Source organism: Chionomys nivalis, chromosome 8 (assembly GCF_950005125.1).
Source record: "Chionomys nivalis chromosome 8, mChiNiv1.1, whole genome shotgun sequence".
Taxonomy (NCBI): Eukaryota; Metazoa; Chordata; class Mammalia; order Rodentia; family Cricetidae; genus Chionomys; species Chionomys nivalis.
Window position 1 is genome coordinate 68,665,070 of NC_080093.1, and position 15,998 is coordinate 68,681,067.

The window sequence follows — 15,998 nt, forward strand, 5'->3', positions numbered from 1 at the left end:
ACCCTGAGAATATAGTGGCTCTCCCCTAGGCAGATGACATTTAAAACTTGGCTTGAACCAGGAAGACAGCTCGGCAGGTAAAGGTACTTTTCTGCCAAGCCAAATGACCTGAGTTTGGGAACCACATGACAGAAGCAGAGAAGAAACGCTCTCAAGTTACCCTTGACATCCACATAGGAGCCACGGCATGCACATACTCACACATAAATTAGTATCTTAAAGAAAAAAAATGGCTTGAGATAGGAATGGACACAGAGACTGAGACAGGAGACAGTCGGAAGGCAGAACTGCTATGACATGCCACCACACTCGGTGCCCTCAGCCCAAACCTCCCAGCCATGGCCAGCTTCTGTATTTAGATGGGTGGCTGTGTCTAAGCAATGAGGATCCATAAACAGAAAGCTGGCCTCCTTCAGGGGTCCAAAACTATCCTACAGAAAACCCACACTATCCCAGGCCTAGAGTAATGGCTAGGCAATTATTTATTGACTTGTAAGTCCAAGGATAGACCGTGTGAAAGCACGGGGTTCTTGGCAGGGGAATGGTGGCATACCCCCAGAGGAAAGCACGGGGTCCTTGGCAGGGGAATGGTGGCGTACCCCCAGAGGAAAGCACGGGGTCCTTGGCAGGGGAATGGTGGCGTACCCCCAGAGGAAAGCACGAGGTCCTTGGCAGGGGAATGGTGGTGTACCCCCAGAGGAAAGCAAGCAGAAGCACCACACAATAGCAGTGTCCAAATCTCAAGTTTTTAATGTTGACACCATAGGGCTTGGTCAGACCAGATCCCGGGGCCCTGAGCTGTCCTCTTGGACTCTGTGCACAGGCTCTGGTGTTGTTTTTTCAGCCATGGATCTTGAGATCTTCAGCCTGGGGCTCAGTTCCACTTGCTCGACAGTCCCTGAGGATAGCTCCTTCTGCAGTCTCCCCTCATGCCATGCTGAGAGAAGCCTCCCGTACAGCCAACTCACCCCGGAGTGCTCCCCCAGGGAGGCCAACAGTTTATCCAAGAGCATCTGTACTATGACTCAGTCTCTGTTACCACAGCCAGCAAAGTATCAGTGAGAGGCCCTGCCTCCTCACCTGCAGCTTCCACGAGCCCCATGAGAGCCAGGGCCCGTTTTCTGGGGCACTGCCCTGGCCTCAGTGTCCATCGTGCACAGTGGACAGCCAGCCGGGGCCGACCTAAGCGGAGTACCTCACTCACTGACTCAGGGCCACTCTGGGGACCCAAGTAGATGCGGGCAACAGCCACTTCTAGTTCCTCCTCTAGTGCAGGCAGCAAGAAACGGCCAGCAGCCTCCAGAGCTTCCTCAGCCTTGGAGCCCAGCAAGGGCTGGTCAGGTGGGGGTATGGGCCGCAGAGCAGCCCCACAGCCCCGACAGCCATGTAAATGATGTAGGACAGGCCACGCTGCACTAGAGGACAGGCCTCGAAGCGGCACCAAATCCATCTGGGCTTCAGCAAAGCTGCCGGACAGCAGGGCCCGGAAGAAAGGGGAGGCAGCTGCTGAAGCAGCCCGCTGAGCAGGGAGCCGGAGGCCCGAATCCAGAACAAAGTGCAGGTCAGGAGCTGGGAGAGGGGCTGGACCCAGGAGAGGTTCATAGAGGCAAGGGGAGGGTGGGTCTAGCTTCGAGGATGTGGCAGGGACGAGGACTGGGCTCACAGTGGAAGACACCAGGGCTCGGAGGCAGGAGAGGGAATCTGCGGCAAAGAAGAGGAAGAGCGGGTGTGGAGCTGGCTGCGTCAGCGCTGCGAGGAGGTGGCGGAGGCCACCCTGGTCCAGAAGTAAGCGGCGCCACAGAGTAGGCTTCCTGTGGGGAAAGGGAGGTCTTTGAGTGGGGGGGGTGTCTTGGGGCAGCACAGGAAAGGCGCAGTCTTACCCACGCTCCCTGCAGCATACCCGCCTCCCCCTCACCGGCAGATGAAGGGTAGGGTCAGTGCACAGGCCACTCGGTCCTCAGGACTCCCAGAGAGCAGCAGGTGGGTGAGGGCACCTACTCCAAAGGGGGACTCGGCCTGAACAGTCAGGTTCTGCAGCAGCATTTCACCTGCAGGGACAGGCACAGCAGGTCAGGTTGGGGTGCTATGGGCAAGACAGGACTCTGGGTCCATAAAACGAAGGAGAGTAAACTCTCAGGGCAAGAAATCAACAGAGGAGTGCCAAGAGTACCGGTCAAGGACAGGCAAGTGGATGGCCAGGGTGCAGATCGGGGCCCCTAAGGAATAAAACAGCCTACAATCAGGCCAGAAGACAGGGTGGTCCTGAGATGAAAACTTTCAGTAGTAGAGTCTGAAAGGACACAGCGCTTCGGTCTGAGTTCATAAGTGTGCCCAGGGCAGAAACAGGACCACGCAGAACCAAGAGCAGAGTGGGTAAAGAAACGAGGAAAGGTCCGATTCTATGGCACTAGGAGCCAAACCTGGTGACCAGGTTATTTGGGCCCCAAAGTTTGGACAAAGGACAGAACAGAACTCTCTGTATTCCAGGGCTATGGAAGAGACGGGAAAGTCCCCGGCCTTCCAGCCCCCCACCCTCAATGCCTGGGGCTGAGAAGCTTAGACGGTAGGCTGCAGAGAACGGTGAGGGCAAGTGAAGGAGAGGTTCTAGGATCACATAAGGTATGGGAGGAAATGGGCCTTTTGTGTGGGCAGGGACAGGGGAAACATACCCAGCTCTCGGTGCTGGCTTCGGTGTGCAGGCCGGGCACATGCCACAGGCCAGTCATCTGGTGAGACACCGAATATGAGCCAGGCACGCAGCAGTGCTGCACCATAGCTGCGCACAAAGGCCTCAAGGCAGGCAGGGTTACAGGTGAGACGCGCCAAGATGCGTAGTGCACGCGGGTTTGGTGGTCCCGGTGCACCCGTCACGTAGGCCAACAAGCCACACAGTGCTGGGCCAGTCACTAGAGCTCCACTCGGGTCAGGAGCCTGGGAGAAGCGTGACAACAGCAACAGTGCTGGCCCTTCCTGGCCCCAAGGCTCCTCGGCAGTGGCAGCGGGAACGCGGGCCAGTTTGCGCAGTGTGCGGGGTGTCGACATTGAGGGCTGGCCAGGGGTAGGGCTGACTGACTCAGATGGCTCTGGCATCGGACAACGCTCAGGAGACCAATCTGGGGAGATATCTCCAGGGCCTGCTGCATAACCCTCAGAAATCAGCCACAACCTACAGAGGACAGGAGGAAAAGGAGTCTGAACCCAGAGCCAAGGTAAGGAAGCAGAATCCAGAAAGATGGTTCTGCATCACAAACTCAAGGCAAGCCTGGGAGAGTGAGATCTGGGACAGCCTGCTGAGATACTGTCTCAAAAAGAAAAAAAAAAAGTAGACAGATGAGACGGAGAGAGGGAAGAAGGAGAAATTAAGGAAGGAGAATGGAAACAGTTCCGTGAAGATGTGTAAACTGAGCTGGGGCCACATCTCATTCTGAATTACTAGTGTTTACGATGTGCCAAGTCCAGCTTCAGGGGCTCAAGAAAAGCAATGAACAAAACATTATTCTGGGGTTTATGATCTACTGAGGAGAAACAGCCCAAGCAAGTAAACCATGTGGTGTGACCAGGTGCACAGCGTCTCATGCCTGTGATCCTGACACTCGGGGCGCTGATGCAGGAGGATGGTAAGTTTAAGATCAGCCTAGGCTATGGAGTGAGACCCCTTGTCCAAACAAAACAAAACAACCAACCCTTTCCTGGTATGTTGCTCTCAGGGAGGCTTGGTAACAGAACGGGGACCAGGACACTGAAGGTCAGAGGAGAAGTGAGATATTAAATAAGACGGTGACCACGACCCCTCGCAAAGACGGCAAGAACCGAACAAAGTTTTGAAGGAGGTGAGAGACGAAGGCACACAGGAGGAAGAGTGTTCCAGACAGAGAGACTCTCTGAAGGTACTAGAGAGAGTGGAGATGTAGCTGGAGTCCCCAAGGTTAACATTATTGGCCATCACTTGGAGTTAGGTCTGGGTAGTCTCGGCAACAACTCTGTACGTAGGCTGCTGCCTGCACTGCACACACAAGAACTCGGCAGCTCAGAAAAGTCAGTCAGTTTCCCAAATGTTTTAGTGATGATAACAGAGTAAGAGTAGGGCAGGGGGATAGCTTCAGGTTCAAGGACAGCCTGGGCTACACAGTGAGATTCAGGTAGCCTAGTCTCCAAAGTAAAACATTATCTCAAAAATTATAAATAAAAATTGGGCTCCATAGCATACCACTGTAACTAGGACACATGCCACCCCCAATCAACTTGGGTAGGGCCCAGAGTTCTGGAATGATGTGGTGGAGCCAGGGTCAAATGGCAGACCAAGTGATATTAGGGAAGAGCAGTGAATTAGGAATACATCTTGGCAAATGTTTTAAGGCAGAACCGAGGCAGAGGTAAGGAAGATGGCCAGAACAGACACAAACTCCCTCCCCAAACACCATCCATCCCTCAGGCCCTAATAAGAGGACTCACCTAAGGCTTCGGAAGCTTCCTGCCTCTGTCTGCCCAGGGGTCCGTTCCTCAGGGAAGTCCCAGGAAGCAGCTTCTATTCCTTCTTCTTCCTCTTCGCCAGCTTCACCACATAACTGCCTAGCCAGAAGAGGCACAAGGCCCAGAGCCTGTAACTTGCCCAAGGCCCCAGTATCATAAAGGAAGCCTACAAGGGCAGCCACAACACGTGGATGCCAGGCACTGGCACCAGGGTCCTGCAACAGGCCCATCAGCAGCTCCAAACCACCGGCGTCCCGAAGCCGGGCCCGGTTGATGGCTTCACGGCACAAGAGACACACAGCCCGCACTAGGGGCTGCTGGGAAGCTGAGCTGGTCCCACTGGGCCCCCGTCGCCGCCTAAGCTCACCTAGTAACACCTCCACACCACCAGCATTGCCCAGCGCGGGCCGCACCAGGCCCTGTGCACACAGATTGGCAAGGATCAGGATGGCCGCTTCACGTATTGCCCGTTTAGGGTGAGAAGCCAAGCTGACAAGAGGGCCCAGCCCCCCACCCAGACTTAGCTGCTCAGCACAGGCCCGGGAACAGCCTCGGCTGAGTTCTAAGAGAGCGCGGACTAGGGCCGAGGTCAGTGCAGGGTCGGGGGCAGTAGCCAGGAGCTCAGCCAGTGGCCGAACTGCTCCCTGCTGTGCCAGGGCTAGGCGGTGCTGGGGTGAGTCTGCTAAGTTGCGGAGGGCACGGACTATACTCTGGAGACACTGTGAGTCCTGGCAGGCCGTCAGGCTCTCAACAAGGAAGGGAACAGCCCCTGGAGGAGGAAGCGGGAGACAGGTGATGAACAAGGGTAGACTCGGGAGTCCTCCCACTACAAATCTCAGCAACTCCACTCTCGCAGTCCTCTCACCAGCAGAGTGGATGTCCCTGCAGCTCTCAGCTTCCATGGCTAAGTTCCCCAGAGCGCGAGCCGTTCGGTTCTGGATGCTGTCTGTCTTCACACACTGAAGAATGGTCACTGCAAGGAGAGTTTGTCTTCTGGAGGGCTCTACCCCATAATTGTTTCTAATCAGTCATCTCTAGATGTGATAAATGTCCAGGGATTTGGGTCCGTCATAGAGTGCTTGTCTAGCTTGTACCAAACCCTGAGTCAATCTCCAACAACCCAAAGGGGGGGGGGGAAGAGGAGGGGGAAAACATGATGAGAGGGTTAGGGAAGGTCAGAAGATGCTAAGAGGTGAGCGAGGGCTGGACGGCTGAACGGATACTTGCCAGAAGGAGGGCAAACGGGAAGGCCAGTGTCTCAGGTTTGGAAGCAGCTCTTCCAAATACCCCCGGGTAATGGTGTCTGTCCTACGAGTTCACAAAGTCCCTCAGATAACTGTCCAAGGAGTCAATTAAACGTGAAGGCAACAGCAGCCACAAAGGGGTTTTAAGGAGGGCAGTGACGTTACTGGGTAACTGTAGTGGCGGGGTATTATAAGAGAAAGGAGCAGGGACGGGAGGATGGTTGAGGCTGTCGTGACAGTCCAGGTAACTGTAGTGGCGGGGTATTACAAGAGAAAGGAGCAGGGACTCGGGAGGATGGTTGAGGCTGTCATGACAGTCCGGGTAACTGTAGTGGCGGGGTATTACAAGAGAAAGGAGCAGGGACTCGGGAGGATGGTTGAGGCTGTCGTGACAGTCCAAGTCAGCTTTCATTCCTGCCACTCAAAAGGTAATCATGCCCAGCACAGAAAAGCGGAAGCACAGTTAGAGAGAACTTGGTATTTACGAGACTATTGTCAAGGCTCTTGTCAAACACATTACTGTACAAGTGCATTCTATGCAAGTTTTAAATATATAAATGCTTCACTTTTTTTTTTTTTTTTTTTTTTTTTTTGCCAAAACTGGCGTACTATCAGAAGAAAAGCAATGACACAATTTTATTCCCAGCATTACCATTAGGAGGCGCAAAATCAGCCGGTCCACGGAAAGGCTTATCCTTTGCTGGAATTTGTTTCCTATACGGTTTTAAGTACTCAGCCTGTGCTTGGAGTCTGGGCATTCTATATTTGAATTTCATTTTAGCCCACTTCAGTCTTGTCGGGTAGTTAGTTATTACACAGGGATTCTAGCTTTGGAGAGATTGATTTGCCTGGCGTGTCTGACTGCACCACTTCCTAAATCCATTCTCTGAACTTTTAAAACTACCGCCTCCAGCTCATCCACGTGAAGCCATGCACAGGGACGCACACAGCAGTAAGCACTGTCCGCTAAAACGCCAAAAATATAAAGTGCAAGCCATTCGCTCAAAAGTGAGGCAGGGGTCAAAACCTAGTCCTGGTCTGGGAGGGTCCGGGTATAATTTATAGGGAGACCAGTGGCGTCACACAGCATGACACCTGAGGTGAGTGGCGCTGCAGCATCCATCACAAAGCTCGCACTCAGAGACGTGCCGTAAGAACAGGGCTAAGACTGCACAGGACTAAGAAATGGGGCGGAGCACTTACCCAAAGGGAGAATGCCTCCAAGTCGACGCACTTCGGCTCGGCACGCCCCTTCCGTACAGCAGTTGGCTAGAATGCTGAGCGCCAGATCCAGCGTCTTGCGCAGGCGCACTGGCGACGAAGGCGGCAAAGACGACTCAGCGGCGGGGGCGGGGCCAGGGGAAGAACCAGCTGACGCAACCGACGAAGGGGCGGAGCCAGAGCCTGCTGGGGACGGGGCGGGGCCCGCGGCAGCCGTTCGGCGTAGCAGGGAGAGAAGGGGGCGGAGCCCGCCGCGTGCCCGGAAGCGCTCAATTCCCTCTGCTGCCTTGATGTGGCGCGTGCGAAGTGCTAAGAGCGCGCGGCCCAGGGGTGTCTCGTTGGTAGCGGGGTCCTTTCCCCAACCCGGCCCCTCCCCGGCCGCCGCCGTGAGTTGCGCGAGGCAAAACGAGAGCGAGTCCGTAAGGGCCGGTCTCGCAGCCGCCATCTTGGCCCGGGCCTGAGGCTCCGCCCCGCGCCTCGCCGGTTCCCTGAGAGAGCGGAACTGGAAGAGGGGGGCGTGGCCAGGCTGCTGCTCTGAATGGCGCCGCCGCAGTTATCGTGCGAGTCGGAAGTTGAAGTTCTAGAGTCTGGAACTTGGGTACTTGCACAGTCGCAGAAGACATGGCGAGAATGGTATTTATCTGGGTGAAAGCAAGAGGCGCGTGCAATGCATGCTGGGATATGTAGTCGGTTTAAAGTGGGTGAGACACTTCCCAGGGCTTAGGAGTGAGCTGTTGCTTCTAGAGCCAGACGGCCCGCTATGGAGTCTGTGCTGCTCAACGTGACTTAGCGACTCCGCTCCCGGTTCGTCCTTGTCAGCGACCGCCTTTCCTCATTCAGATTTTATTGGCAACCCTTAAGCGCGGTAGTCGAGGACTGGACTGATCGTCTCAGAACTCCAAGCCCTCATTAAGTGAATGAGAGAGTTAAACCTACCGAGAAAGTTCGCTGCTGCTTCCTAGAGCAGCTCGGGCTTGAAGACCTTTCCGTTTCCGGTGCTGGCCTCCGAGCCCCAAATGCCTCTTTTCTCCAGCTATGCTGACGAGCTAAGCGGGTGGCATTTCGGAAACCGAGCACTTTTCGCCCGCTATGGAACTTGCGGCGCCAGAGGCAGGTAGGGAGAATCCAGATGGGGCAAAGCTACTGGGAAACCGGACGTCAAAATTCCCGGGAACCCTCGAGTCGCCCCTCGATCGCGAGGCTGAGCTGCATGAGCGCCCCCTCCTGGCGCGGCCGGAGCAAGCCGCTGGGGAAAAGTTGCTGGTCCAGCCGTACCTATGTAGGTCAGGCTCAGGCGCTGAGCAAGAAGCCTTTGCCAAGACAGATGATCCTGCAGTCCCCAAAGCTTTCAGATGCCGGAATTGTGGGTTGACTGTGGCCAGCCTCTCTGACCTCATTCACCATCAAAACAGCCATGGGTGTGACCGACCTTTCAGCTGTCCAGAGTGTGACAAAAGCTTCCGGCGTGGCTCAGATCTGGTTAAGCACTACAGAGTACACACTGGTGAAAAACCCTACCCCTGCCCAGAATGTGGCCGTTGCTTCAGCCTCAGCTCTAATCTCACTAAACATCGGCGTTCGCATTCAGGTCTCCGGCCTCATAAGTGCGTGGAGTGCGGAGAGGCTTTTGGCCGCAGTGCAGACCTAGCGAAGCATCAGCGGGTACACACTGGGGAGAAGCCCTATGCTTGTGCTGAGTGTGGTAAGGCTTTCAGGGTTAGCTCCAACCTCATCCAGCACCAGCGCACTCACACTGGCGAGAAACCCTACCGGTGTGGACTCTGTGGCAAGAGTTTTAGCCTGAGCTCTAACCTTTTACAGCACCAGCGCTGCCACACGGGTGAGAAACCCTACTTCTGTGTCTGGTGTGGAATCAGCTTTGGGCGCAGTTCCTATCTGCTGGAACACCAGCGTTCACACACCGGGGAGAAGCCCTACAATTGCTGCGAGTGTGGCAAGAACTTCACCAACAGCTCTAACTGCCTGAGGCACCAGCGCACTCACAATGGAGAACCGCCTTTCAGGTGTCTGGAGTGTGGGCGTGGCTTCAGTGAGAGCACCATGTTCATTGAACACCAGCGCATCCACATGAGCAAATGACCCACCTTTCCACAATGTGGCAAAGTCTTACACCACAGTTCTATTAATGTTCACACATGGGCACAAAGCCCTAGAAGTGTCCTGGTGGCAGCTAGTATTTTGTGGACAACACCAGCATATCCACACAGGCCAAAGACCTCACATTTGCAGCAAGTGTGCCATGAGCTTCAGGCAGGTTTCCCACTTGCTCTTCTATAAGGTGATGCTCAGTAGCAAGGAGACTTACATCTGCCTGTTATGTGGCGAGGCCTTTGTCCATAACTCCCAATCCTGTCTAACACCAATGGATTACCAGGATGGGAGCTTCTGCATATATCCCTGGCTTCAATTTTAATCCAAATTTTATTTCTGGAGTTGGTCCAGTCCTGAGAAGCCTGAAGGAACAAGGATTTTTTTAAAAAAAAAAAAAAAAAAAAAACCTCTTCTGCATCCCTAAGGTGGTTTAATTAATGGCTGATAATAGGACTCAATATTGCCATTTGAATTGAGACAGGAACCCCAGGCTAGAAGAACATAGCACTAGAGCTGTGACTACTACCTTCAAAGAGACAAGATTTAAGAAAAAAAAAAAAAAGGTTCTATTCTGTGAGGTTACATCCAGAATGTTCATTAGCTAGAGGGAAGTTTTTGTTTTTAGGTATCCAGAGCCACATAATCCTGACCCAGCTGCTTTGAGATAGGTTAACCATACCAAAAGCAACAATTTTTTTTTCAAGAGGAAGAGGACTTACAAGCCAGACAAAGTTCCTGTTGAGCACTATAGTAGAAGAGGTTGAAGGTAGACCAGAGGGAATCATAAAGAAGGCTATGTTCTAGCTAAAGGACCAAAGAATTTGAATTTGGGATTGTTACATAAACTCTGGGTGTAGGATCCCATTCAAAGAACTATTATCACTTAGTAACTATCTTTACTGTTCACACTAAGATGGTGGGGAATGAGGTCAAAACAAAGAAACAGATTTTTGAGTTCAGGATGCTTTATGGTATTTCTAGATATGGGCCAAGGCCCTAGATTTGTCATCTGGCCTTTTCCTAGTCCTTAATGCCTTCCCTCACTCATTTCTCCCCACCACGTCCCACATACACTTCTTCAGTCCCCTCTGGAAGAGTAGTGAAGACTTCTGAACTTTTGAGATTATGCAGCCTTTTTGCCTGACACAGAAGCAGGTTTCTCACCCAAATGTATTTCTATTGCTAAAATTAGTGTATTTGAGAGTTGGGAGGTTTTCCAAAGCATTGCGTAATCATTAATCAGATGATTATGTCCAAGCAGATGCAGTCTGAACAGTTTCCTGAGAGGCATGGACTAACCTTTTAAGGTGTTTTCTGTTTCAAGGACCGACTGACTAGCTCCTTTGTGACAGTCCACTTTCATCCTTAACTGCAAACTCCTTGTCCCCTGCCCTCCAGTTCTGCTGCATCTAGAACTGGGTCTAAATAGAGTAAGAGGCTAAAGAGGAACAATGTCAAGTGACCCAGCCTCAGTTTCTGTGTCCAGGTTTGTCTCTTCCTAGCTGTGTGGCCCATCTCCTCTTCTGGGTCTCAGTTGCTTCATCTGTGAAATGTGCAGTCGACCTCACCAGGCTATGAAGAGTCCATGAATATACTTACTTGCATGAAGTACCTGCTTAGGGAAATGGCTCAGTAAGCCTCAGTTCTCCTCAAGTCTGGAGTCCTGTTGGTTATGTCATTCAGAAAGCATCTTGGCAGCTCACAGATCAGCTTCTGAGATTTCAGAAATGAATTAGACACTCCTGGAGTAGACTATTGTCCCATAAAGGCAATGTCGCCTGGAGCAAATCTGAAAGGCATGACTCAGGTGATGTCTAATAAAGAGCTCTGGCTCCTCAAGCTTGGTGGAAGAAACTTACTCCAAGCAGGAGTAAGTAATTAAAGAAATTCTTGATGTGTTCCATACTAGTACTTTAAAAAACACAACCGAAAGTTTGAGTTGAATACCTGAGCATAACACATACATAATTGGCACTCCGTAAATAGCTATGATTGGGTTTTGTTTATACTGCTTACTATTGTCTTTGGCTCCCTTACAATGAGAGAGTAAATATTTTACCCATACCTGTGTATGTGTGTTAAGCACATGGCACGGGTGAGCATGGAAGGCTGTCTTAGGGAAGCTGAAAGCTGCCGTCTCACATTAGAGCAGATAATCACTGGACCTACTATCTGAACTGTGGCACTAATAATAAAAAGCCATAGACAAATATTGGAGTTCAACCTAAAAACCAGAAAAGCAAAACAGCCAAGCCACTAGAGAAGTCTTACCTATACTAAGGCTGGGTGACCGCAGACTAAGCAGGTTAAACAGACTGAGCCTCTCCTCCCTTTTTTTTTTTTTTTTTTTTTTTTGGTTTTTCGAGACAGAGTTTCTCTGTGGTTTTGGAGCCTGCCCTGGAACTAGCTCTTGTAGACCAGGCTGGTCTCGAACTCACAGAGATCCGCCTGCCTCTGCCTCCCAAGTGCTGGGATTAAAGGTGTGCGCCACCACCGCCCGGCTCTCCTCCCATTTTATATTCCTTCCAGGACTGGAATTAAAGGTGTGAGCCACCACCACTTGTATTTGTTTCTGCATTGATCTTGTGTAGCCCAGAGTGACCTTGAACTCACAGAGATTCATCTGCCTCTGTCTCCCAAATCCTGGGATTAAAGGTATGTGCCACCACTGCCTGACCTCTAGTGGCTTAGCTTTGCCCTTCTGATCTTTAGGCAAGCTTTATTTATTAAAACATAAATAAAATATCACTATATTCCCCTTTTTGTCTAAAATAAAAGAAGGCTATAACTAAGAAAAACTATATATAGTATGTAAAATAACTATATACAATATATACAGACAATAAGTACAACAATGTCTTGTCCATTTGTTTGACAAATTCAGAGGAAATACTGCATATCTTCCCTATCTTGGTGAGTCCAAAGTCTTGTACCTAATTTACTTTCTATCTTGCTTTCTCTGTTAAACAAGGAAAACTATATCTAGTCTTCAACTCCCTCAGAGACCCAAGAAGGAAATAATATTAACTGAGTAAGCAGGAAGTACAAGCAAGCAACCTCCAAAAATGTAATGACAGAAACAGCTGGCTGGCTGGGCAGTCGCCCAGAATTCCTCTGCAAGTGTGGGGCATCCATCTTTGGCCTACAGGCCTAGCATATCCAACAGATGTTTCTGTGGCAGTCAAGAGAAGGGCGTTTTCTTGCCCAGCTGCTTACTTTTGCCACAAAGAAAAACTCCATGTGGAATTTCTTTGATACCCATTATCTTCTCTGAAGTAGATTGCTTCCAGGAGTAGACATGTCTCATTGTCAAAAAAAGAAGAACCTAGGTTATTAAAACATCTTAAATGCCATATTCTGTAGATCTCTGAAGTGTTTGAAGATACCCTGTCTATCTAAAATCCATCTTTGTTTGACCTTGAAAACATACCTAATGTGACTACAGGTTTGATTATACTAGGTGATTAACTACTAACCTGCATTTTCTTATTATCCTTAACAGTTGGTAATAATAATTTTCAAGGACTAGAAATTTGCATTACATTGTTAAATAAGTTATATAGGTACAATACCTTGATCAAGAGTAGAAATGTTTGTACAATATATTCTAACAAAATTAATCTCAATATACAAAATTTGTATACAGTATACAAAAGTCCAATCCAATGTAAAACATTTAAAACTTAAAAAATAGCTTCAATAATCTACCCTTTTATCCTATCATCTATATCCCCCTTTTTTTTCTTTTCAAAGCAAGAACCTTGGATCTAATTTCCTTTGTTTAACTTTTTTCCTGGCCATTACCACTAATAACTTATAACTAACCCTCTAAACAATGACAAATATAAATAATCCATTGAATGACCAAAAACCACCCACCCCACTCTTGGAAATGTGGACCTCATATTCTTAAATTTACTTCCTGCTATCTAGGGGTGATGGTATCTTTAGGGGATCCTGAAAAGAAAAATTTGGATTAATTGTCAAATCCTGGAAGAGGTAGCTATATAATTTGTTGTCCAGTCTCTGTATAATGGGAAAGTGCTGGGCTTGTCTCAAGTCCTGACAAGAGTAGTCTGTGAGGCTGGATCATCTCAGCTAGCCATCTCAGCATTGTTCTGAGAATTTTGTAGTCCAAAGCCGATCTTTAGGTGGTGTTTTTTAGCTTAATGGTGTTATAATAGTCCTGGAGGGATCGTCATTGTGGGGCCCCATCCTCCTTTTTGAGATTTCAAAGGTTGCTATTAGATGCGATCATGGTTCACTGCAGAAAACTGATAGAGACTCAAACCCCAAATCATGTACAAGAAGGTAGGTGAAACCTTTTTCTAGAACTAGTTGGTACTCTATATTAATGGTGCCATTAATACCATGACAAAATGTTATATATATATATATATATATATATATATATATATATGTATATATATATATAAATTTTGTAAATCTTATACCTTAAGAAAAGCTTTCAAAGGGTCAATACAAAACCAAAGGATTATGAGATTAGTAGCAACAAAATAGTTCTTAAATTTTTGTTTTTCTCCTGTCCCATATCAGGTGACTCTTCTGACATGAGACAGAGATTTTTGAATTTCACTTTAATAAGCATGCTTGGGTTTAGAGAAGGAGAGAGTTGCACTCCAACTCCAAAGCCAGCTTTAATCTTCAGTTGAACTGGGACTACAAAAAGACCATTTGCATTATATGTCTGTAGAGAACAGCAGAAACAAACATTTGGGAAGATTTGTGAAATTTTACCCTTTTGGAAATGTGACATGCCAATAGGCCTTTTTACTCTTTTTCTTGTGACATTTTTTATTTTTCTGGATGATTTGTCCTTTTTCTTCAGATGTCTCATTTGTCCAGTAGTCTTCAGATTCCTTAGCTGGATGCCTTTATTCTCCTGAAAAGACAGAAACAAAACCCTTTCCAATCCTAACTTTGGAGAGATTCTCTTTTGGCAAGTTATATCTGATCAAATGAAAAGCTTTTGTTAGTTTTATAGATTAGTTCAGATTAAAAGGTCATGATATTTGATGAACTATCATCCCTTCTAATTACAAAGTGTCTCTTGGCTGGGCAGTGGTGGCGCATGCCTTTAATCCCAGCACTCGGGAGGCAGAGGCAGGCGGATCTCTGCAAGTTCGAGGCCAGCCTGGTCTACAAAGGGAGTTCCAGGACAGGTTCCAAAGCTACAGAGAAACCCTGTCTCGAACCCCCCCCCCAAAAAAAAAACAAACAAAGTGTGTCTTGTTCAAATAGAAACTTTATCAATTTCAATGGTATCCATAGCTTTTCTTCTACTGTGGAAACAAAAGCAAAACCCCTTCCCCAACATAGCACATGTTCCAGTTTCCATTCTGAGGTCAGTACAACTTTAAATCAGCTGATTTAATTCTGTAGTTTTTTCTACTATCCATTGTCTCTCCACAGCTGTTGTTCCTTTCTCATTAGTGTTTAGAAAATTCAAAGTTAATAAAGCATTATGTAATCTGTTTCTGGGAGTATTTATCATCCCTTTCTGTTTAATTAACATATCCTTTAGAGTTCGATTTGATCTTTCTATAACTGCCTGTCCTGTAGAACTGTCTAATATACCTGTAATATGCTTTATTTTATTAAATATTTTATTTATTAAATGAAAAACAAAAACTCTCATTTACTTAGAGACATATGCTGGAGCATTGTCTGTCTTTATTTGTGCAAGTATACCCAGGATGGCTATAACTTCTACCCAATGTGTGATTACTGAAACAGCCTTTTCCAAACTCAAAACCATTGCCCATTGAAAGCCTGAATAGGTATCAATGGTGTCATGTACATATTTTAGTTTTCCAAATTCTACAAAATGGAACACATCTATCTGCCAGATTTTATACCTTTGAGTATCCTTTGGGTTACGTTCTGTTTATGTACTGGTGTTTGGTTGTATAAAGAATAAGTAGGACATTTCCTTATAATCTCCTTGGTTTGTTGCCATGTAATGGAAAAGTCCTTTTTAAACCTTTGCTATTGATATAATGTTTTTATTAAATTCTGAGGCCTTAAGCACATTTCCAATCAATAATTGATCAATTTCTGCATTACCTGGTACTAGAGGACCTGGCAGAAATGCATAGGGATTGGATGTGTGTTATATATATGGAATGATGCCTATTCCTGATAATATCTTGTACTTGAATAAATATATTTCTACTCTTGTTTATACACACACACACACACACAGAGGATGTAACAAAATTGACCTTAAATTTATATCAAATAGACCAAAATCCATACAAATGTAAAGTATAACATATCCCCCTTCTTCTTCTTTCTTTCTTTCTTTCTTTCTTTCTTTCTTTCTTTCTTTCTTTCTTTCTTTCTTTAAAATTGACTGTGACCATTAACCATTTATAACCAACCCTTTTAAAATGACATAAAAATTTGTAAGCAATCATTTTGGGGATTTGGGCATAGTTTTCTCCAAACCTCTTCCTATTGCTTGTTAGGTGATGCATTTTTAATGTTCATGGAGATCTTTTGGGGTTCTTGTTCCATCAAACTACATTAGCCTGGAAGGAATCCCAGGTTCCCATCCTCTGTGGAAACAAAAACAGAACCTCTTTTCCAAAGTAACATAGCCTTATACTAAAATTTTGAAGTCAAGAGACTTTTAAAATATATATGTTGGTTTAGCTTAGTAGTCCATATAATGAAATGTCTCTCTGTAGTTAGCTCATTCACAGTGAAAAAATTAGAAGAAAACACAATAATATACATAATCCAGACCCTTTGTATATTTTCCATCTTTATGTGGCTTTTTAAAAAAAAAAAACTACTATTTCTTGTATATTTATTTTTTAATCTTTTTTTTTTTTTTTGAGACAGGATTTCTCTGTGTGTTTTTGGCTGTCCTGGATCTTACTCTATAGACCAGGCTGACCTTAAACTCACAGAGATCAACCTGCC

General features: G+C 47.5%; 2 protein-coding genes across 2 annotated transcripts; one reads left to right on the forward strand and one right to left on the reverse strand.

Moving 5' to 3' along the window:
* Nucleotides 1–772: 772 nt before the first annotated feature.
* Armc5 (armadillo repeat containing 5) lies at nucleotides 773–7,412 on the reverse strand. The gene is made up of 6 exons (XM_057779289.1): nucleotides 6,918–7,412; nucleotides 5,336–5,443; nucleotides 4,453–5,239; nucleotides 2,670–3,166; nucleotides 1,916–2,048; nucleotides 773–1,811 (listed from the first exon to the last, which is right to left on the reverse strand). The coding sequence occupies exons 1-6, from the start codon at nucleotides 7,378–7,380 to the stop codon at nucleotides 1,019–1,021; spliced, it is 2,781 nt and encodes a 926-aa protein (XP_057635272.1). The 5' UTR covers nucleotides 7,381–7,412; the 3' UTR covers nucleotides 773–1,018.
* Nucleotides 7,413–7,619: 207 nt separating this feature from the next.
* Nucleotides 7,620–10,658, forward strand: LOC130880315 (zinc finger protein 239-like). Its single transcript, XM_057779290.1, has one exon. It carries the CDS (start codon nucleotides 8,025–8,027, stop codon nucleotides 9,033–9,035), a length of 1,011 nt encoding a protein of 336 aa, XP_057635273.1. The 5' UTR covers nucleotides 7,620–8,024; the 3' UTR covers nucleotides 9,036–10,658.
* The last annotated feature ends 5,340 nt before the right edge of the window (nucleotides 10,659–15,998 follow it).

Coding starts and splice junctions, on each gene's coding strand:
- LOC130880315 (XM_057779290.1), top strand. CDS start 8,025: ATGGAACTTGCGGCGCCAGAGGCAGGTAGGGAGAATCCAGATGGGGCA.
- Armc5 (XM_057779289.1), bottom strand. CDS start 7,380: ATGGCGGCTGCGAGACCGGCCCTTACGGACTCGCTCTCGTTTTGCCTC. Junction 5,240..5,335: donor CAGGGACATCCACTCTGCTG/GTGAGAGGACTG, acceptor TTCCTCCTCCAG/GGGCTGTTCCCTTCCTTGTT. Junction 3,167..4,452: donor GGAAGCTTCCGAAGCCTTAG/GTGAGTCCTCTT, acceptor TGTCCTCTGTAG/GTTGTGGCTGATTTCTGAGG.